The 21,790-nt window shown below is 40.4% G+C and overlaps 1 protein-coding gene across 2 annotated transcripts in view; it reads left to right on the top strand.

The window, feature by feature from the left end:
• Positions 1–21,790, top strand: part of SORCS1 (sortilin related VPS10 domain containing receptor 1) — a 307,612-nt gene that overhangs the window by 255,413 nt on the left and 30,409 nt on the right. For both annotated transcript variants that reach the window (XM_072869717.1, XM_072869716.1), the window contains exons 16-18: positions 963–1,093; positions 9,601–9,714; positions 10,740–10,911. In XM_072869717.1, coding sequence (XP_072725818.1) covers positions 963–1,093; positions 9,601–9,714; positions 10,740–10,911 — 417 coding nt within the window. The remainder of the gene's footprint in view (positions 1–962; positions 1,094–9,600; positions 9,715–10,739; positions 10,912–21,790) is intronic.

Below are 21,790 nucleotides of genomic sequence, written 5' to 3'. Positions count from 1 at the left end.
ATGAATAAGAAATGAAAGTAGCTTGACTCAGACTAGCTGCTCACACAACGCACAACTCCACACTAAAAATACCGGTTATGACTTAGATCCTTAGATGTGGAAAATCAGTACAGCTTCCTTGAAATTCAAGGAGGCACAGCATTTTACACCAGTTGCCATTCAGGCCCTTCTGTTTCATGGGCAAATCAAAGCCATGAAAAGTTTCTCTTTCCTACAGCGATTTTAAGAGCATAAAAGGTAACAAGTGAGACCCCCCTTTTGTTCTTTACTTTCTTGTGCTTGCATAAGCAAAAATGTCAAGGATTTTGCAGTATATCTTTGAGGATGTTGGCTTTGGAGCTTGCAGAACTATTTTTAGGAAGGCTACTGTGGACTCTTGCCTTTTGATTTGCTGTCCATTGAGATTACAAGGCTGAGCCTTATTCCCTAGATAGAAATATTTAGCAGGGTGCTGAAGATAGGATTGAAAAGACAAGGAAATGTTATCATCCACATAAGTCAAACCCTTAAAACCTGAACTCATAGTTTGTGGAAAGTATTTACATATACAAATATTACTAGTTTCCACTGAATAGAATTATTGCCAAAGAGATCAGACCAAGGAAACAGACCTGCTCTGTGTCTCAGATTGCAGAGGGATCAGACTGGTTTCAGTTGCTGTGAAACCTAATCTCTGAATGAGAAATAGGCCTGAATCAATTGCTCATTGGCTTTGGAACAAATTCAGAACTGAATCAAATACATAAGTAACCTCAGATCATTTCTTAGTGTGTATTGGAAAAGCTGTTTTAGTTTCAGTTGAAGCTTCAGTAGCTTTAATTAGCTTCAGTGTACTGACATGGCATTTGACTTCCCATCCTCTTCTCTTGAGTCACAGCTCCCATTGCACAGGCTTGGAAAAACTGGGTGATACAAATAGCCTGGTGGGTGTCAGAAAAAGATATTTTTGGTTTTGTTTCCAGGGAGAAGCTTGCATCATGGGAGCAAAAAGGATCTACAGGAAGCGCAAGTCAGAGAAGAAATGTATGCAAGGAAAATATGCTGGGGCTATGACCTCGGAGCCGTGTGTGTGCACAGAGGCAGACTTTGACTGGTGAGCAATGGGCACAAGAACTGTGTGCTCTCTACCACACCAATGCAGAACTCACTAGAGAGGCTGTAGGCTTGCAGAGAGTAGATATTAATAAACATGTAAGTGGCTAAATAGGTTGCTCCCTGATAGTGCAGGTATGTCAAAAGAAAAATGGAATAGATACCTGTAATCTGCTAAGGCTCCCACAAAATTGATGCTGAACAGACCACTTTCCAGGTGACATCTGAGCTCTGTGCAGCATTAAGATAAAAGGTCCATTTAGCACATCTAACCTCAGAAATGACCAGGGGTGGCTTTGGCTGTGAAAGTAGTATGCAAGACATATACAGTGTGTGTAAAAAATAAAATAAATTCTTCATATATAGACACACACACACATATATGTATATATGTACATAAGTGTAAAAGTAGATATATGCATATGCAAAGTAGGCCTTCATCTTCCGGAAATCAAGTATCTACAGAATTCCTGGGTCATTTGTTATATCTGGACCACCATGTTTGATAGTATCTAACAGACACTGCCTTCATGTTTTGGGTTAATCTCCTTCTGAAGCCTTTGCTCCTCTGCTGTATGCTGTAGGAAATAGAGTCCATTGGTGAGTTATGAATGGCGTGATAAAATGTTCAGTTTCTAGTTTCATCTCAAGATTCCTGCTGACTCTCAGCAATTTGCACAAAAAAGGCAGGGAACCACATTATTGAAATCTCTCTATCACCTGTTTTCTCCAAGTTTGAGACAGTCCTGAATATCCCAGAAGAGAGAGATGGTGGCTCTTTGGCAGTGCTGATAAACCCCTTTGCACCTCACCCAGCTACATCTATGCCATGTTATTAATTAAACCCAGAAGCTGTAACATGTACCCTGAAGAGGTTAATCTCATAAATATTTTGTTTCTTGCTATATAAGTTCACTCCCGGACCATGGAAATTTACAGCATTTCCCTTCTCACCTTCCCATAACTGTCGTTATATTGATTTTTCTATATAAAATCACAGAAACACAGGAGGCTTTTCCATGTGTTAAAAAAAGTAAATCTTCTTGCACCAAATAATAAAAATTATGAGCATACTTGGGCACTGATTTTCTGAATATGGTTTCCTGATGATTTCCCCATCTTCCAGTGGGTTCTTTGTTAGGGAGAAAATACCTCAGTTCTGTGTGTAGTTCATCATGTAGGTGCCCAAAGGTCCTGGATTTCAGCCGCTTAACATCTCTGGTAATGTAAAAAAGATAGCAGCCAACCAGAAAAAAAAATTAATAGGAAGGAAATTCCCTGAAGATTTTGACCTTCTTGTAGAGCATGCAGTACAAAGCTGTGCCAAGCTCATGCCCAGCTTCATGAAAATAACTGATGGGATTGACTCACAGTCAATCTGTTAGTGGTTAAACCCCTTACACTCGTAAGGGTCATATACTCATGAAACACTTCTGATAAAAATATGCGTTCCTTCAATAACTTGTCTCTCTCTGAGAATGTGTGTTTCTATTTCATTAAAATTGATTGTGTGGTTTGCTACTACAAAACTTTGTTGCTAGGTATAGAACAAAAGTACCACGGTAACATTTGCTGGGGGAAGCATGCTTTTAGTTCTTTTACATTCACTTCGAAGAAACTTTTTCCAGAAGGTCTGCTGGGTTGTGAGAGAATCTATAAGAGAAGGCTTGGATGGTTGGGAATGTATGACAGACATTCACAGTTCACATGCACCAAGAAGACCCCTCAAAATCTGTTGGAAGAGGCAGAATTAGGACTTTGCGAAAGTCATCTTGTTAAAAGTAGCCTGAGAAAAATACCCTTAAAAATACTGCATGTCTCTGTGCTGAGCTGACGAAAAGCTTTCCTGACCTAGGAGGGCCTTCCTCCTTCTGATGGAACCAGTTTTGGTTTAGAGCAGACTGTTGTGATCCCCTCCAATTTTCTCTGAGCTCTTGTTATTCCTACAGTCCTCAGATTTGGATTTTTAATTTATCCATTTCAGCTTCCTTCCCCAGCACCTCTGAGGAAAAAATACTGAAATATTGCTTTAAGCATCCAGTTCAGAAATATTTACCAGCAATACTCATCACTTATTTATCTACTTAATACAGACAGGAGCATAGTTTTACACAGATTTGCCAGAGAAGGACAGAAAAGCCACAGGGAATGGGAGACAGAGGTTTATCAAAGAAGGAGAAAAGACATGGCAAGAAAAAAGCAATTCTGCTGGCTCTACTGTATTTCTCAGCCCGGTTTTATTGTGCTAAGAACAGCAAAGCTGCTGTAGCATTCAGTGCCTGCCTTGTTGAACTCCGCACTAGGCTTCACTGCCGATGCACCCTGCAGAAGTTGGTCCAAAGAGGCATTTGGAGGAAAATCGGTGAATTAATTCTTGTTGTGGAAGGATGTCCTCTGTGGGGTCCTTCCTGCAAAAGGAAGAAACACTTTCATCATTCTCATTCATGACATTTCAGCAGTGCTTTTGAATTCTCTATTTCTCTTTTTGCTGGGCAGGGCTCTTAACAGAAGGAGATTGAAGGGGACATGTATCCCCCAGGCAGGGAGAAGCCCCTTAGCTGACTGTACTTGATTTTGCAATCTCAAAATAAACTGCGTGGCTTTTTATATTAACATCAATGGTTACAGGACCCAGACTCATATATAGAGTTAAAGACGACAACAATCCCTGCCCCAGTCAGAGTAGGACTTTTTTTGCTGTTTAGACACTGAATTTGTATGGAGAAAATTTTATTATCTAAGTTTGTCAGGGCTTGAAGTAAAAAAATATATGTGTGGTCAGGTAAAGTGAAAAAAAAAGTGTTATTGCTGTTAATCCTGCGAGTGCCTTTTTATCAGTTCAGGGGAAAAAATGCCAGTTATAAAAGACATAAAGATTTTATAATATTTTTTTTCTCCTGGTAATACCATAGAACTCCAGGTTCATTTCAAATCTGTATTCAGCCCATGGTAGTTCTTTCTCAGAGAAAAGGGCACATTTGTTTATTGTTTTACACAGCAACAAAACTGGGTGACATTAGAAATGACTGTAGTTTCTCTAGCCTTGGGAACCTGAACTCTTCTGACAGTAGACATCTCTTATCATGGGCGAAAACCAAAACTAGCCGGGGCCAGGGCTGAAGCAGCAGGTATTTGTTCTCCGTGCAGGGGCTGAGGCTCACAGCCAGAGGGCAATAGTGCTTCAGGAATAGGGGGGAGTGGAAATGTGCAGAAGCCCTCGGTAAATCTGTCCTAGCAACGGCCTAGAAACAAGAATGTCCTTCATTTAATTGATTTGGGTAAATGGATGACACCGTTACTTGTGTGTTATTAAAGCATTAATTTACCCAGTTTCCTTACATTGTGTTCCTTCCTGCCATTTGAGCATTATTACAGCAATATCTCTTCAGTAGAAACACCTCCTAGATGCAGATGGAAATCTTTGGTGGTGCTCATCCTTCAGCTACCTGTCTCCCAGGTCCTTTGATAGAAACTTTGAGTTAAGTGTCGCACTGTCAGTCCTTCCTCTGAACCCACTGTCATTAATACTGAGAGCTTCTCCTACCAGTATTCCCATATCTCACACGTTCATGGGAAGTATGAGCCTGTTGACGCTGGTGCTAGCGACTTTGGATAGCCAGAGATGCACAAAGGAGCCGTAGCACAATTGAGAATCAGGCCTATTTATTTCACTGATTGTACCAGCAAGGATCTGGCTAGGTCTTTTTTTATTATTATTCTTTGGCACTTAAATTACAGACATGCCTGCTAGGTTTAGTTCTTATGCAAAAACATCAGAGTCCTGCATCATGAGAAACTGTCCTGACAAACCGCGGGGAGGCAGAAGGCAGATACTGAATGTGATTAGACTCTGTTGGCTTCATGTGTTACCACTCATCAGTTCAGACGATCATGCAGGTGTCAGTTCTGAAATACGCATACATTTGCACCCTTAGGTTAACTAACTTTGCTTTATCATTGAGGTAGGCTTGGTTAGCTAATGAAGAGTAATTTTGAATGAATTTTTAGTTAATTTTGAATGCTTGTGGAAAATGCAAATTCACTATGCAAAGTCTACGGTGCATCTCTGCATCTTTAGGGGCCTAGATATCTACAGGGCATGGATTTATTGGAAAGATTCTGGGGATTTTAGGTTCCCTATTAACATAAGCTAGTATAGCTTGACTCCAGATACTGTGATGCAATTGTAATCATATGCCTTCATAGATCCATAATTCAAACTGAAGCTGAATCAATCCTTCTCTGAGATAAATCCCATGTCAGATCCTGTAGAACCGGGAAGCAAGCACAGCTCCCCTTTAACACAAATCTACACTTGCATCATAGTTCAATATTAGACAATGGTATTAAGTGAATAAAAAGGTGGTAAGACTTTTCCACGGCTGTGGCCACAGTTATTTTTTTCCATAAGGGCTTTTGGAAACTGCAGAACAAAGGTGACTATAATCACAGATACCTTGATTCCACCCCATTTAATATCTGAAAAGTTTGCAAAGCACAGCATACAAAACCACAAGTAGCATTTTCAGTTTCTGGCATAGTTGACCTTAAGGTGAAGCTGTTAGTGTTAAGGAAGTCCTGTGGTTACGTGGTAAGTCATCTCTTGATTTTTAGAAGTATGAGCATGGAAATCACTCACCTGACTTAACTGGTTCTTCCTATATCTTAAAACAGTGGGATTTTAATAATTTCACGTGGATTTACAGTTCTTCCATGACAGTATGTTTGTCAGGTCTGTATTCAAGCTACAAACTTCCTTCAGGGATTTCTTTTCCTTTGATTATTATCTGTGCTGCAAATAATCTTAGATAAGCAAATTTACCATGAGCTTTGAGCAGGGATACAGAACTTCTGGAATTAATTTGTATCTCTCTCTAATTACAGAGAAGGACTTGCAATTCTACTTGACTAAGACAAACAGGATTCCAGTTTAAACCAGTAAAAGTGGCCAGGGTAAAACGGTCATCAGTGAGAGCCATAAGATAGGCTGCTTCATACTGATAAAGCAATCCCTGCTGGTAAATGCTCCACTCTTTTTTGATAGGTACATTATCTATTTTACCTGAGTTCTTTTCAGGCAGGCACAAAATATCATCAATATATGCAAATTCCAATTCCCAGTTACCAGGCAATGACTCGGCTAGCTGATTGCAGTCTAAAGCTGATGCCTTCCCTGTCTCCAGATTTTGCTATACTGGCTTGTGCTATGGCAATCCAATTGATGCTAATGCTTGTTGATTGCTACAAAGCCTGTTGTGCCAAATTGTAGGCAGCAATTTGTTGTCAGCATCAGTGTTCTGCGTGCACCAGCCTGTAGCCAAGGAATTCATTAGATTCCAAGACTGCGGAGGTGAACGGGCGGCTGTTGCATCTGTAGAGAGATACGGAACAGCAATTCGTGTCATTTACTGGGATGATATTTCTGTAGGGCCTTAATGAGCCAGACGATTTGCAAAAAAGGGGTACTGATCCCCTCTGAGGCAGATTTCACTGTATTATTTTGTTTTGTTTTCACCTAACTGATTACAGAACATTGTGTGTGTACAGTGTTACAGCTTTTTAATTAGAGTGACACATGATAATTTAGGAATACAGTGCTGCAGAGTGTTGACAAATGAATTACAAAAATACAGGAGTCCCACTTGTATGTAAATATTTGTTTTGTCTAAGCAAGTCAGAATGGTGATTTTCTTCATTATAAAGTGTATTCTGCAGCTATAGTGTTCTTATTCCAACAAGGATGATTAGAGAACCACATGGCAGTGGGAGAATAGTCTGGCTGATGCTTCCAAAGCAATTAAGCAACATTCAGTCACTAGCATCTGAGTGAAAAGATGCTAGATTGATGAAAATTGATGAAAATTGATTGATGAAAATTCAGTCAAAAAACTGAAGAAAAGACCATTTAGGTCACCTACTTCATTGTTGTTTCCTAGAGTACGTTCTCAATTACTTGTTGTAGATATCCCAAGCACCACAGCTGCCAAAATGTTCCTTTGGAACAGTTGTGCTGTCTAATAGATCTTTAGGAGTTTTCCCAAGTGATATGCAGCTTTAATTTTCTTTTGCTTAATGTCATCTTTATAATTTCTCCTTTTTCAGATTACCTCAAAACCATTACCATTACCATTACCATTACCTCAGATTACCATTTTTTTTCTTGATTCTGAAGGGAAAGTTGCAGGCAGGAGTAAAAAGCGGTAACAAAATTCTTCTCAGTGTCCCGCTTTTGATAACAAGTATAAGAAATTTAACAAAAATAAATTGCAAAATATTCTCTCCTTTTTTTTCCCTTTGTCTCATATCTTAGATTAGTGCTAGACTTCTTAAAATTGTCTAATAGTGATTCATTAAATTTTCGTTTTAAGCCATCATGCTTTGGTCCAGAAAGAAAAAGGCATTTTAAAAAAGCCTTCATAATGTCAAACATTCTTGTTGTTGTTAATATTATTCTACAAATGTCACCTGATAGAGGTGAGGCTGCTGCAGCTCCATGTCCCCTGACCCAGGCAGTAGCAAGGTTGAGTGTTTGCTCCTGATAGGCGCACATATGCACGTACACACAGTACATATATGCATATGTACATGTCTGGCGACACAGATTAGCACAAACAGAAAACACAGTACTCACACAAACACCAATTGCCTCATCCTGTTCCCCTCTCTGGTTGATCAAGATGAAATCCCGTTTGTGGAAAATATGTGCACTCTAAACATACATACAATATTCATCCCACCAGTACCTGGTCTTAGACACACAGGTCTGTCCAGTAGCTGGCCCCTGGATGCCTCATCTCCCCAGTTGCTGACAACTGGACTTCCCCAGTTGCTTCACGCATAGGCATACACACATGATAGGTCTCATCAGCAGGTCGAGACCTATATGGGTTTTACACCAGTAGCCATTTCCCCAGACCTCTTGATCTCTCCAATAACCAATTCACGGACCTAGTATCCAGCCCAGACTTATGACCACATCAGCACCTAGCTCCCAAGTCTTTTATCCTGCTCACTGGCTTGTCTGGCTTGGTGCTCACCTGCGCAGTATGCACACCCTCCAGTCATTCCAGTTGCTGGCAGTGCGGGGACATGGACCCCTGTGACCCATGGTCTGAGTCCAATTGCTGAGACTTAGATCACCACATGCACACAGAACAGATAGCCCCTCACCCAGGAAAACAGAAATGGAGATGCCAGATGCTCTTCCCTGGCATGGCATAATGAGCTCAGTACCCCTGTGTGCAGTAACCCCACTCTGTGATCTGCAAAGTGATCTGGGGAGAGCGTCTCCCACTGACAATCTGGTACGTCTCATCCCAGCCATGGGCTGATGGCTCTCCTGTGACAGCCCTGGGAGGAGCTGGGGCAGGGGCTCCACTGGCTCTGACCAGGTTATTGGGGTTCCTCTGCCTCCTGTTTTTCCTTTCTGCTTCTTTATGTATACGGAGATGAGCTTTTAATCACATTATCATCTAATGCTGCCCTAATCCTCTTTTCTTAGAATATCAAGCTACTTGATACCAAGACATTAAAGATAATAAGCAAAAAAAAATGCTTTGCAAAGAAGTGCCATTTTAAGGATCATGTTGCAACTGGAATATTGGAATGGAGTTGGTGGACTCTGTATAGCAGCTCTTAGAAATGGCATCCCATTAAATTCTCCGTTATGGGCTGTGGAGAAAGCTTAGTAAAAGGAATAAGAATGATTTTTCCAACCGAACGGTCCTCATCACTCAATGGCTGGAGAGTAAAACCACATGTGAACAGAATACTGATTAAAGAGGTTTTGTGTTTGTTTATTTGTTCCACAATAACAATTTTTATAGAGTCTTTGCTTACCTGGAATCAAAACCAATTTGAACTGTTGTTTATTTTTAGTGGAACCAAAGCAAATTTAGTCATAGCTAAACCTAAATTGGGACAAAAGATTACAGTTTGACTCATTGTTTCTAACACACGATTTTTGGTAGCATTTCCTCTTCCAAACAAAAATAGAATTGAAGATCGAAGCCTTCTTTTCCATTACCAAATACGCTGCTAATGCCTTCAGTTGAGAGCTCTCTCAGGGCTGTAAATTTTCCTCTACAGCTCAGGTGATATAGTTTCCAAATACAATTAACTACTTCACACGGTAGTTTTCTACGATATGACTGAGACAGCAGTGATTGAACTTAGCTTAGAGCTCTGGCTTTTATTATATTTGAGTCTAGAGTTGAACCTGAGAAGAACTGTTAGACTGTGGAGGGAGAACCAATAATGCAATAGCTCATGAACTACCTGATCTGGTTCTGCTTGTTTATGCTGGGACATATGTAAGGTAACTCTACCCCCCAAAAAAAAGCTAAAGCGGGATGAAGAATCTGCTGTTATATTAAAAAAAAAATCAGAAATCCTAGTAAACAGATTGAGGAAAATCAAAACTTGTATCGACAGTAGAGAGCATGAGCTAATACTTGTATTTGTTCTTTTGGGTTTTTTATGTTACTGTTTCTTTTAATCCTAAAACAGTGATTATGGATATGAACGTCACAGCAATGGGCAGTGTTTACCAGCATTTTGGTATAACCCATCTTCCTTGTCAAAAGATTGTAGCCTTGGACAGAGTTATCTCAACAGCACTGGGTAAGTGGCACACCAGACTTTATTTAGCTAGAGCACCCATATGGACTTTAACACAACGACAACTACAGATTGCATCTACTATTGGTGTCTCAAAGCTGGCTGAAGCCCTTGGGACCTCTTCTTCACTGAGTTTGTTAGGGTGCACAGTCTGGCACTCCAGATCTCCATCATGTATGGTCCAAACCTTTCCCTGAAAAATGATGCCTTAAAGACTTGGGGGGAAAACTGTTACAGTTTTTTGGCAAAGGCCAAATCATTAAAGTCTCTGAAAAGACTCCTCTTGAAATCATATGGGATCAGGTGAGGCAGAAATGGTGGAAAACAAATTAGAGGAAAGACATGAAACTGATGCATATGTGAACTGGAGTAATAGATGGGCAGCTAGCCCAAATGCTGATTATTCTTTGGCCCTTCTTGGAAGTCAATGGAAGATATAGTTTAAGTTAAGATGCTGACATCAAACTTCATTTCTGATGCAAGTGATTAAAGCAAACAAAGGAACCCAAGCTGTGTTTTGGCATTTTGTACACTCAAAGATAGGCAGAATTTGCTTTTTTCTTCAACTCTCTCATTTTTGTAGTGCTCAAGGGTTGCATCTTTAGAGAGAGTTGCCTCACAACTGATGAGAAGTGGAGAGATGTGAGAAAAGCTGTTAAACTATGCCTAACAGTATAATAATTGAATACAATTCCATACTGTATGTGTATATAATTTATTTATAACTTTATAGTTGTTTAATATGTAACACATTATCATATAATTTTATGTTTTAGGCAATTTATTAATATGTGGTATATAGGTGTGCTATGCAGGAAAAGATTACATGCCATTAACAACAGTATTAACTACTTGTATGTTAGGCACATGAGGAATGCTTGGCTGAGAAAAATGCTAAAATATATTGGGAATTTGTTTTCTTCCAATCTCCTTAGTCTAAAGAAACCTCAAAAATGCCTCCCTGTTCCCAGTCAACCCTGTTATGCTCCCTGTCAGCATCTTGCACAGATTTCTCTTTTCCTTTGCAGATACCGGAAAGTTGTTTCTAATAACTGCACGGATGGTGTGAGAGAACGGTACACAGCAAAGCCACAGCAATGTCCTGGCAAAGCCCCTCAGGGCCTTCGCATAATCACATCTGATGGCAAACTGACAGCCGAGCAAGGACACAATGTCACTTTCCTGGTGCAGCTGGAAGAGGTAGGCTCTATTTTTATGTTGTATCCCAGGCCCCGTGGGTATATTTGAGTCTGATTCATGCCAGACAAAGTTTGTAAAGTGGTGAAGAGGTAAACCAAGAGAGTGTGGGATAAAGTCAGTCAGCTCCATGGTGTAGCTGGGGTGGAATATGCTTGAAAAGATAATGGATGATGTATGGAGATGATGAGAATGAAAGTGTATTGTGTTGCATAGGGTAATGGCTGGGAGAAGTTGATAAAAACTGGGAACTGGTTTGGTTTGGGAATTTCACAGTAGAACTGGAGAGTGCAAGTTTGAACCCTAATCCCTTGCCTTACCCGTGCTTTTGACTTCTTACTGTGTTTGAAACTGAATTTCCATTTTTACTTGCCACTGACTTTCAACCAAACATGGCTAAAAGTACATGCGCAGATCTGTCCCCATCACACAAGTTGGTACATATTGTTTAGGCGTTTGTGGATGAAATCTCAAGATGTCAGCAGCAGCAACCTTAATTGATTGCAAATTGATTGCGAATATGAAGCTGATTCAAACTCTGATCACAGCCTGTGTTTTTGTTACACCTGTAACTTAACTTGGTATTTCACTGTTCTGCTCCCTCCATTTCTGAATCCTTAGAAAAAATGTTTAAAATCTTTTCACCTGTTTTTATTCCTCAGCACTTCTTTATCTATGTTTAATTGTAGGGTCCCAAACAATAACATTCACAAAGTAACGATTTTCTCTTTTTCCCTAATGCAATTTGATTTCTTTAAACTTTTACTCTTTTTCCTTTGTAGCTGGCCAATAAATCCTAAAACAGCTATGCTTTTACACTAGAGCATAATGTACATCCCTTTACAGCTTAGAGTATTCATGGAAATTACTTCTGACTCTCCATAGTAAATGTCATCTGTAGTGAGGAAAGAGAAATGAGGATGACCTCTGGAGCTGAGTTTTGTAGGGGATGTGTTGGGGTTTTTCCATCTCTATTATTGATGCTTTCCACAGCAAACAGGTGTCCTGATTTGTAAAGGCAATAACATATAATAAATCATATATAACCTGAAGCAGTTGTTTGACCTGAATGTTCATTTTCTCCACGATGTGGTCACTTTTATTTCGGTAGTGACAGTCATACAACATTGCTACTGTAGATGCTGTCATAACAGTACAAACATATAGTTTCATCTGAATAAATTATTGATTTCTCTGTTTAAAGATGAAGAATAAAAAGTCCAAAACAAGATTCAAAGTCTTCAGGCTTTAAAAAAAAAAAAAAAAAATCAAGAAAGGTGCTGTTATATACGCCCAAAAAAGTGTTCATTACATTGCCTTTCTATTCTTAGCAAAGTTTTAAAACAGATTGAGAGAAGGAGATGGGTAATCTGAGAAGTCAGTCACAAAACTGTCAAAGAATTATGCCAATAGTCAGAGGGAGAGACAATCACCCACAGTGTGGGAAACTCAGGACAAATGTCCTGCTCTTCCTTCACTGAGCATTTGTATTCACATAACCTGTAAGAATGCCCTGACCACTCTGTTATACAGGGATCTCCTGTGAATCATTCTGTCTTTTCTGTTGATTCTGATCTTTTTTGATAACCCTGCTTCAGTATTCACCAGAGTCTGAAAGCAACACCTTCTCCATCAGGAGACGGAGTCTTTCTCATGCTGTGTATCAGGGAGTATGGGAAGTATGTTTGGATGACTGAGTCAGCTTCTGAGGAGATCTAAAGGGGGGGCCTTCTTTCAGGATATCTGATAGAGAAGAGGTTAGGAATTGCTCTGAGGGCTGAAACAGTATTGATCCACCCCCAGCCTTTTTGATTACTCTCTCTGCTAGGTGAATCTTGACCTCCTGCTCCTAGATTTGTCAATATAAAGAGTTTACAGAGCAATCAACAAAACTTTTGGGTGAATTTGACCCAATCTGACAATGACTTTGGGCTGATGTTGCAGCAAAAGAAATATTCAACAGAGAAGAAAATTTGCCCAGCTATATGCAAGCTATAGGAGAATAAACTGTGGTTATAGCAGCATAATTGTATTACACTAAAGCATTTACCGAATTAACTGCTTCAGTAACAAAAATCTCACCACTCACTAGAAAAGTTAAACAACCCAGCAAAAGAACAACCACCTTCTTATAGAACAGATATTAATTTCACAGAATCACAGAATAATTGTAGTTGGAAGGGATCGCTGGAGATTGGTTAGTCCAACCCCACTTCTCAAAGGGAAGTTTCTTTCCCTTGCAAACAAGGCAGAGATACCACAAAACAAGAACTTGCCATTTCTGTTTAGTTCTGCCCTGCACAGGTATACAGCATAGTACAATCCAGGATGTTCAGCATCCACAAAATCTGTGCCACTCAATTTTTGCTGAAGAGAAGGCATCAGGCAAGTTAAGAAAGGCTGGATATGCCTGTATATGCATGTGCGTTTTTTCCCAGTAGCATATGAAGAAAATGTGTCCTATTCAACCCTTGCCCCATGGAGTGGTGGTCAATATTTTTAAGTGCTTCACTCTGGTGGGGACTCTTCCTTTAGCTTGTATGTCAGTTAATATTTTTATGATGGAAAAAAAACAGCGGCCTTTGCTTATGTTGTAGTCCCTTTGCATCTTAACATCTCCTGTATCCCTCTGAGATAGTTTGTTTGAAGCCTTCAGATCTGCAGAGCTGTTCCATACACCGCAGCCTCCCAGCTCTCTTTTTTCATGCCTATATTCCACTTGACCTGCAGGAAAAAAAAAAATATATAAGAAGCTGGTGAGCCAAAACATGAGAGTTCTTTTGAGATTTGTACTCCTATTATCTTTCTAGGATTTTCTGCTCCACCTAAGGACCCACTTGGGTCTGAAAAGAAGAACGAACTGCAGGGGCAGGCTCACTGGAGGCCCTGAAGAGTCACTGCATCTCTGTAGCGGAGGGGTTTGCTAAGAGGGGAGGAAGAGGCAAATGGCAGCAGTAAAAAACTGTTTTCACTTAGGTGTGGGAGTCAGGGGCAGGAACCGCAGCACAGGGGTTTCTTGTAGAGCCTACTTGTGCCTGTGGTGATGCTGAGGGCTGGGACTGTGTCATTCTGACAATGACACAATGTCAGTAAAAGATATCTGAAGAGAAAAACAAGGACAAGGCATTCAGAAGTGTTCTGCTATTGAAGAAGACACAAACGGAAAATAATAATTGAAGTCTGTATAAGCGAAGAGGGGGCAGACACCAAAACCAGCAGTGTGTAGAGCATTGCTGATTTCTGAGAGCTGGGATTCTGGCCTAGTTTCTCTAACCCTGACTCATATGAAATTTTCCAGGGAAGCATTTCTATCTGGCAGCATATAAATATCATTAAAAGCAAAACCAACCAACAACTCATATTTAAATGATCTGAATGTAAGAATGGTTTCCAAAGTGGTCTAATTTTCCTGTCACCTTTTAGGATTTCTGTATGACTTCTTAAAAACTGTTTGCAAAGTCACTTTGCACTTAATATCTTTGCTCCAATTATTGGAAAGGTTTGTCCAGGTTAGTTCTCCGATTAATCTGAGTATAATCATCATGATATTCCTACTGGGTGACAACAGCCAGGAAGCATCAATATTTCCTTTTATAATTAGCATTTGTCCCATTGTGCAAAGCATTATGGAAGTTTTTAATAAGCAAAGCACCATACTTACACTAGTAATTTTGGTCTTAAATTTCCATTGAGCTAAGCAGAATAGCAATAGCATCTCTGTCAGTAAATGGCAGCACAGGAGAAAACTAGTTATGCTTAAAAGCAAATTTTCCTATTGCCTCAAAATGCTGCCGGTTTAAAGGTTAATCCTTTGCCCTGGCCTGGGCTGTGTGCACAGACCCATGGCTGATACCTCTCACACTGCAGCGTTCAACAACAGAGTTGTTTCTCAGCTGAAACAACCTGAATCCTTACTTTATTTTTGCACAGCAACAAGAGAAATCCAAAACCAAAAATTACAAAGCCATTTTCCTACTGAAGTTCTTTAATCCAATGTCCCTGACATATTTTGCTGCTCTGTTGTAGAAAATAGAGGAATTTTATTAAGCGGGTATTGTTTCTGCATGCCTTCCTCATCACATGGTCATGTAGGTCTCTTGCCTGTCACAAACTCAATTGTTATTTGTGTGTTTGAGTTATTTGTGTGAACATCAGACACTTGTGCTTGGTGTACTGCTTCATCAGAGACACTGAAAGCTGCAGCCTCCAGAACAACGCTATTCAACACAATGGCTTTCAAACTTGTTTCATCTGATTGCTCATACATCTTTGCTGAGGAAATGGACGGTAAAGACATTCAGGGCAGAAAGGTTCAGGGCTTTGGCTGTTTCATTACAGATAATTCACAGAGAAACTGCCTCCTCTAATTTATTTTTTATCTTGATAAAATGACAGCCAAAAGTCTTTGACATTCCAGGACTGCCTCAGTTCTCACTTGACAAAGTCACTCCACTGGGAGTAGATTTTGGCTTGCTTTTGACTACATGCTGCTGCTATATGATGTTTGGATTAGACTAATGTGTGGGGAAAGCTCATTTGTTCCTACAGTTCAGGCCATGGGCTAGAATTCAGGCAATCTGAACTCATTCCTGAACCACATTCTGACTGCTTTCTGTGTGACTTTGAGTAAGAAACTTAACCTTTCTGGTTTTTTATTCCCCCATTTGAAAATAGAGTTTTGCTTTCTCCCTGATACCCTCCATGCCTTTCATTTTTGTGCTTTATGCTTCTAAGGCCAGACAGTTCTTTCTTACCATGTGAATATACAAATGGAGCCCTGAGTTTCCTAAAGACCACTATGGTGTTTTGTAATGACAATGTTAATAAATAGCTGTACAAGGTATATTGTGTCTCTGGTACATTTAATGACCTTAGGGACCCTGCTGGGGGGACAATATCATTGGCATTTCCCACCTCAGCACTGTCGTTCAGTGCAATTCAGAATGCAACTCAGCTGAAGCCTCTGGAGTTGAGCTTAGCATTAGGATTGTTTTGATTGTTGATGTACCCAAATTAAAGATGCAAAACTAGCAGTACTTAAAGGCATAGTCTGTATTTTTTCATGGTATCCTACTCTGTTGCCTCTTTTGATATCAAAAGTTAGTTAGTAATGATTACAAAAATATGAAACCTTCATCCTAACTTTCAGCGCACATGCTGAATCATGGCTGTTTATCTAACACCACCACATTCCTGCTAATAACACACAGATGAAAGACCAGTCCATCCCCTCCCCCATACCACTGTCATCTGAATTATAATTGCGTTTTCTGTGTTACTGATGATGACAAGCTGCTTGGGAGAAATCAGAGCCTTTCATGCATTTTTAAATTCACTGCTGAAATTCCATGAAAATGTATGAAAGTTGACCTCGCCTTCATGATGACACACAGCACTACAGTCTTCTAATGCACCTCCAGTCACACAAGTTGAATTATTCTGCATAATCCTGAGAGGCTCTACTTATTGATTCCTGTGGAGCACAGAAGATCTAGTCCTGTAGAAAAAGCTCATAGCTGAGTCGAGCTGGTACAACTGGCAGTCAGAATGAATGATTTGGTTAATCCAATTAACTGTTTGGGTGTAGAAAAAGAAGCACACGTGAAAAGTATCAAGCTATTTGCTCTGATAAGACAGATTTCTATTCAGTTTCTGATTTTAAAAAGTTAGGAGCATCGCTCTGAAAGCAGGAATTTACACACAAAAGCATATTTTTCAGTACTTGATCAAGCTGGACTTGAATATCTGTTTAAAATTAAGCATATGCTTTAAACAGACCTAGACTAAAGGTATCCCATGCATAGATATTCAGTTGCAACAGAAATATCTTTGATGGATGTTTTCTGATAGTGACAGGAAAATGCCAAAGAGGGAAAAGGGTTAATCTGAAGAAAGCACAAAACATTAATCCATGAAGACAATCCAACAACAGCAGTGTCTGTCTCTTGCAAAGGATAATTAAATCCATTATCAACAACTGTAAGGAAGATGCACAAGTCGGTGCATAATTGAAGACTTAAAAATTAAATCTGAAACATGGGAACCAAAATTAAAAACCTTGACCTGTGTTTCGTTGTTTTAATACTTCCATTTAGATACAAGTACTGGAACTCAATATGGAAAATTCATTGTTGCAACCTTCTGGGCAAGATTCAGACAGAGTGTTTGAGAGAGAATCCTGCTACGTGGGTCTCACATCTCACATACACCAAAATACTGAGAGCTGCGTAACAGTAATCAAAATGTAAAAATATTGTTGCAAACTGTATGGGCTGTTTCTTGATATACCCTGAGGCTGGAAGCTTCACAGAGTTTTTTGGAGGCATCCAGGTCTTGTGTACACTCTAGACTTTTATTCTTTTGGCAAGATACAGGAAAAATGTGCGTTTGGCTTGGGGGGCTGGGGAGGGGAAGGAGAGAGGGGAATCTTTTGTTTATGCTTGGAAACCCCCTAGACATTTAGTGAGAAAATCCCTTAGAAAACAGTAAATTTCTGATTTACAATTTAGTATCAAAGGTTGTATAGGTAAAGGGCATAATATGGGGCCTTGGGAAACTTGTTTTTAATTCCCAGGGCTTCTTTTCAGGCTAAAAAGAGTGCTCATGTGCTTAAAGTTCAGCATACGCTAAAGTCTTTGGCTGGACTAAAGCCTTTATCAAGATTGCAGGGTACTTCTTCAGGTTATATCCAAGCTTGTGCATATTGCATATACCTAGTACAAGGTACAAAACATCCATCAAAAGTACTTTCATTTTTTCAGCTATTGTAATTGGTTGCTGACTAGCTTAGTGTGTTTAAAATACAAGAGCTAAATGCAGAGATATCACCACAAGCAGCCAACCTAGCCAATTTCTCCCTTGATGCCTAAGAGCACTGGCATTAAAGACCTCTTACAATGAAGGCCAGAGAGGCTGCCCAAAGATAGCTCAGTGCTGATTGCATCCAAGTGCTTTGCTGTGGCTGCAGAAGTAATGCAGGGAGTTTTGTGTCTGCCTTAATCGATCTAAAAGCTTCAGAAAACCCCTATCATGTAGTATTGGACTTGTCAAAATGACAAGGAGAAGCTGGAAAAAGCAACAGGAGAGATTTTTGCAAGATGTATGTATATGCATCAAATTGTTGCAAAACAAAACTTCTCTTGGTAAACAGGCACTTGCAAATGGCTCTGGAGAGCTGCCTGAGACACAGACAGCTGGGGCTGATGTAGATCAGGTGTGGGCTGTACAGAAAATGTTTTGATTTTGGCTCACCTGCTTTCTCTTCCTGTTTTATTCTGCCCATGCTCTTACCTGGCATAGATAAAACATTAAAACAAGTCAAAATGCAGTTCTCTTTGTTTTCCTGACTTTTTTCTCCCCCTTCCTAAGCTAGAATTTTAAATGTCAGCTTTTCAACATGTGGCATTTTCAGAGAAGTGATATAGCCTGAATCTTACTGAATGGAAAATGTATTTCCAGTTCAAAGGGTTTTAAAACAAAATAGGAAAGGCCAAGACAAATGAAAAAGACTGGGGGAACAGCAGCCGAAGCTCTTCTCCCATTAGATTTTTAGATGTCTCTGTCAGCATCTTTTCTCCCTAGGGAATTTGGAAGAAAAATCGAAATCTAAATCTTGCATGCCTTAGAAATGGCTCCCTTCCCTGGCAGCACCTGTAGACACCATGTGTTTCATGCCTATGGACAAAATGAAGACAAGAGAAAAAACACTCATTAGAGCACAAATTTTGACTCTTGCAGAAACAGGGCTGTTCTAAAATGCTGTCACCCTTTTTATCTTCCTCTGCTACCTCAAATATGCAGAGGAATATACCTCGACCTGAACTATACTACAACTGCATGACTTCAAATATACTCAGAGATGATAAAGCCAGCAGGGTCACTATGGTGGTGCAGTTTTAACCATGTGAACAGCTTTTGTCCCAGCAGTATGGCTTTACTGAAAAATGTTCAAAGACATCATCTCTTTTTTTAGTAACAAAAGATGACTAAAACCCTAGTGATGATGGACCTAGGGGAATTGGGAGAGCATCTAAGGGTACTTCAGAAATCTCTGTCTTTGGTCCAAGTCCAGCACCATGCTTGAGAGAATATATTCCCCCTCTGAAAGGGGTTCAGAACTGAGGAGCTCATGTATGCTCACTTCTGTCTTTGGAGGCATATCCCATTTGATGCCTTCTGTTGGCTCGGTCAAACAGTCAGGAGTGCCCAAACCACTGCATCGTGTTTGAAACTGCACCTCTTCTTTCAAATAACTCAGCTCGATGAAGGACATAACTCCGTACTTAAGACCATCTCCTGTGTTCCTAATGGCTCTTCATGAGGACTGGGATGATCCCCCTAGTTTGATCCTCTGTGTAACACAGGTAGGAGCGCTTGCCTCAGCAATTCGTGTATCAAATTGCTGAAGAAATGTAAACAAAGAAGAATGTAAGAAGGTGCTTAAGCTTCTAGTAAAGCATCCAATGGAGAATTTGCTAAGAGCTTTGCTGAATGGAGGCCTTAGTAGTTTGCATTGCTCTAGCTCCTTTCTTAGGTTTGACGATATGTAATTGAAAACTTTGGATGTTACCAAGTTAATTACTAAGAGAAACTTAGTTAAGAACTACCCAAGGGCAACCTGGAGCTGAGTTAACATGCAAGAACCCCGTGTTTCTTTCTAAAAGGATATTCAGGTTGGCCTTCTCAGTAATGTCTCAGCACCTCAGGGTTCCTTTGCCCTCGCTGGTGCTCTCAAGAGGAGAACAGGGAGTTGCTGTCTTTACCTTCAAGGCACCAGGAGGGAAATGGCATGAGATATCTGTAGGAATTCCGGGACGTGCCTCTGTCAAGGGATGTCTTTCCCCTGCCACAACTTCAGTCTGGAATCCTCCAGAACAGAGCAACACAGTTATTTTTGTCTCATCCATTTGGAAGCAACGGAGCTTCCAGCAGGGTGCCAGGGCAGTGTAACAACTACAACTTCAGCCTATAAAAAGAGACCATCTGGGAAAATTTGTCTCTCTTGCCATCCCCAGGTATAGCTCTGCTCCTCCTGCTTTCCATTCAGGCAAGCCTCCACTATTTCTGCCTTCAGAACAAGTTATAAAAAGACTGAGAGAACATTATGTTACAATTCCCTCCCATACTCACACACACATTTCCCCTTCTGATGTGGAAACCTGCCTGATGCCAACCATTTACACAGGTACCTTTCATTCCAGTTGGGCAGCCAGAGGACTGTTTCTCTCTCAAGGAAAGAGAAAAATAAAACAAAACAAAACCAAAAACCCCCAAAACCAAAAAAAGGAAAAGGAAACCAAACCAAAGTAAATTAAATGTCCTTTCAGCCAATTACATGAACTGCCCTCAGCTATTAATTTACCGGCACTCTTCCAGATAGTGGCAGCTGCTTCGGTGTGCCAGGCTGTAGAGAGAGCTGCTTCCTAGCAACAGCCAGCAAGCGTGAACATACCCAGCGTAAGCATCATGCAGAGCCACTGAGGGGGACTTTCAAAAGGAGTCAGAAGGCTTAAAGTTAAGACAAGGTACTGCATCTTACCTGAAAGGGAGAGGATCTGCAGAAGCCACAGTTGTTATACAGGTCAGTGTAGGCTGTGTAACTATAAGGCTGTAAGAAACTGCCCTTACCATAGGCATATCACTGCCTTGTGATACGAGAAAATCTTACAGGTGTTTCTAGTGTGTGTGACATAGGTTATATGAATTTTTTTGTATGCAAGCATGACTCACTTTTCTGTCTTTTAAACAGGCTTGCAACCACAAAAATTAAAAAATTGCTTTTTGTTTGTAAAGCAGAATGAGGAAATGACACAATTTCCCTCTTTTGGTTTTTAAAAGCCTTTTTGGGCTGGGTGACTCTGACACAGAGATTGATAAAGCTGCATGCACCAGGCTGGAATTCAGTTTCAGGAGTGGGCGATTAAAACTTGTTTCAGGATTGTTTCACATTAGCGGATCCCTGTTCTGGCATGGAGAATACAGATTCCTGATATCCTTGGCTTTTGGGTTGTGGTAGGGTTTGTTTGTTTGTTTCCCAGCTATGATTTTTATTTATTTATTGTAATTTATTGTAACAATTCTGAAACGTGCTATATTAGCAGCCCAGGAGACTCACGTCATGAAGTGGCAGTCTAAGTTATACCACAAGCCTACTCTGCTGGGATTATCCCTAGGCAGGAGGAGAAGAGTTTAATCAGCTCCGTCAATTCATTAGCCCTTCCCTTCTAAGGCAGGCACAAAGAGTACCACTTAGTGTCAGTAGTGTTGGTAGCTGTTCTGAAATAAATACAAATCCAGCTCATTTTAAATCAGGCCACTGAGCAAGTCATAAGCTGCTGTAAGCTGTTACTATTATGTGAGGCTGAAACAGTTCTTATGACACCCCACCACTTTGATATAGTTGACCCTTCCCTGAGGACTCCTCAGTTTTATCTTTCTGCTTTTTATGGTTTTAAATACAAAAGCTCACAATGTGGGTTGTTCCAAAGACTCCTGAGGCAATCTCAGTAGCTACCTGTGTCCTGAGCGCTTGCTGAGATGAGCACCATTCCCCACTACAACCCTGCTCTTCACTGTAAGGAAACCCAGGGCAAGGAGCCAGCATATTTTCCAGAAGATCCCCTAGTCCCCCTGATGATTGGCAAAACAGGGCTACAGCACACACCTTGGAGGACACCTCCTTCACAGTGCAGCTGAGTCAACCTCAAGAAGGAGTCACTTTCTCTCCACTGACTACTGAGCAAGTTGATGAAGTGAACACCTTTCCTCTGGTAACATCAGACCTTGTGACTATCCTCCAGTTGGTCTAGGTCACTGCACTGATCCAGTCTCTCAGAAGAAAAGCAAAGTCTATTCTGAGTCTTCCTCTTTTCTATCACCACAG

The sequence above is a fragment of the Ciconia boyciana genome, chromosome 8 (genome assembly GCF_034638445.1).
Source record: "Ciconia boyciana chromosome 8, ASM3463844v1, whole genome shotgun sequence".
In the NCBI taxonomy this organism is placed as follows: Eukaryota; Metazoa; Chordata; class Aves; order Ciconiiformes; family Ciconiidae; genus Ciconia; species Ciconia boyciana.
The sequence above is the reverse complement of the archived record's forward strand: the minus strand, read 5'-3'. Positions and strand labels throughout refer to the sequence as shown.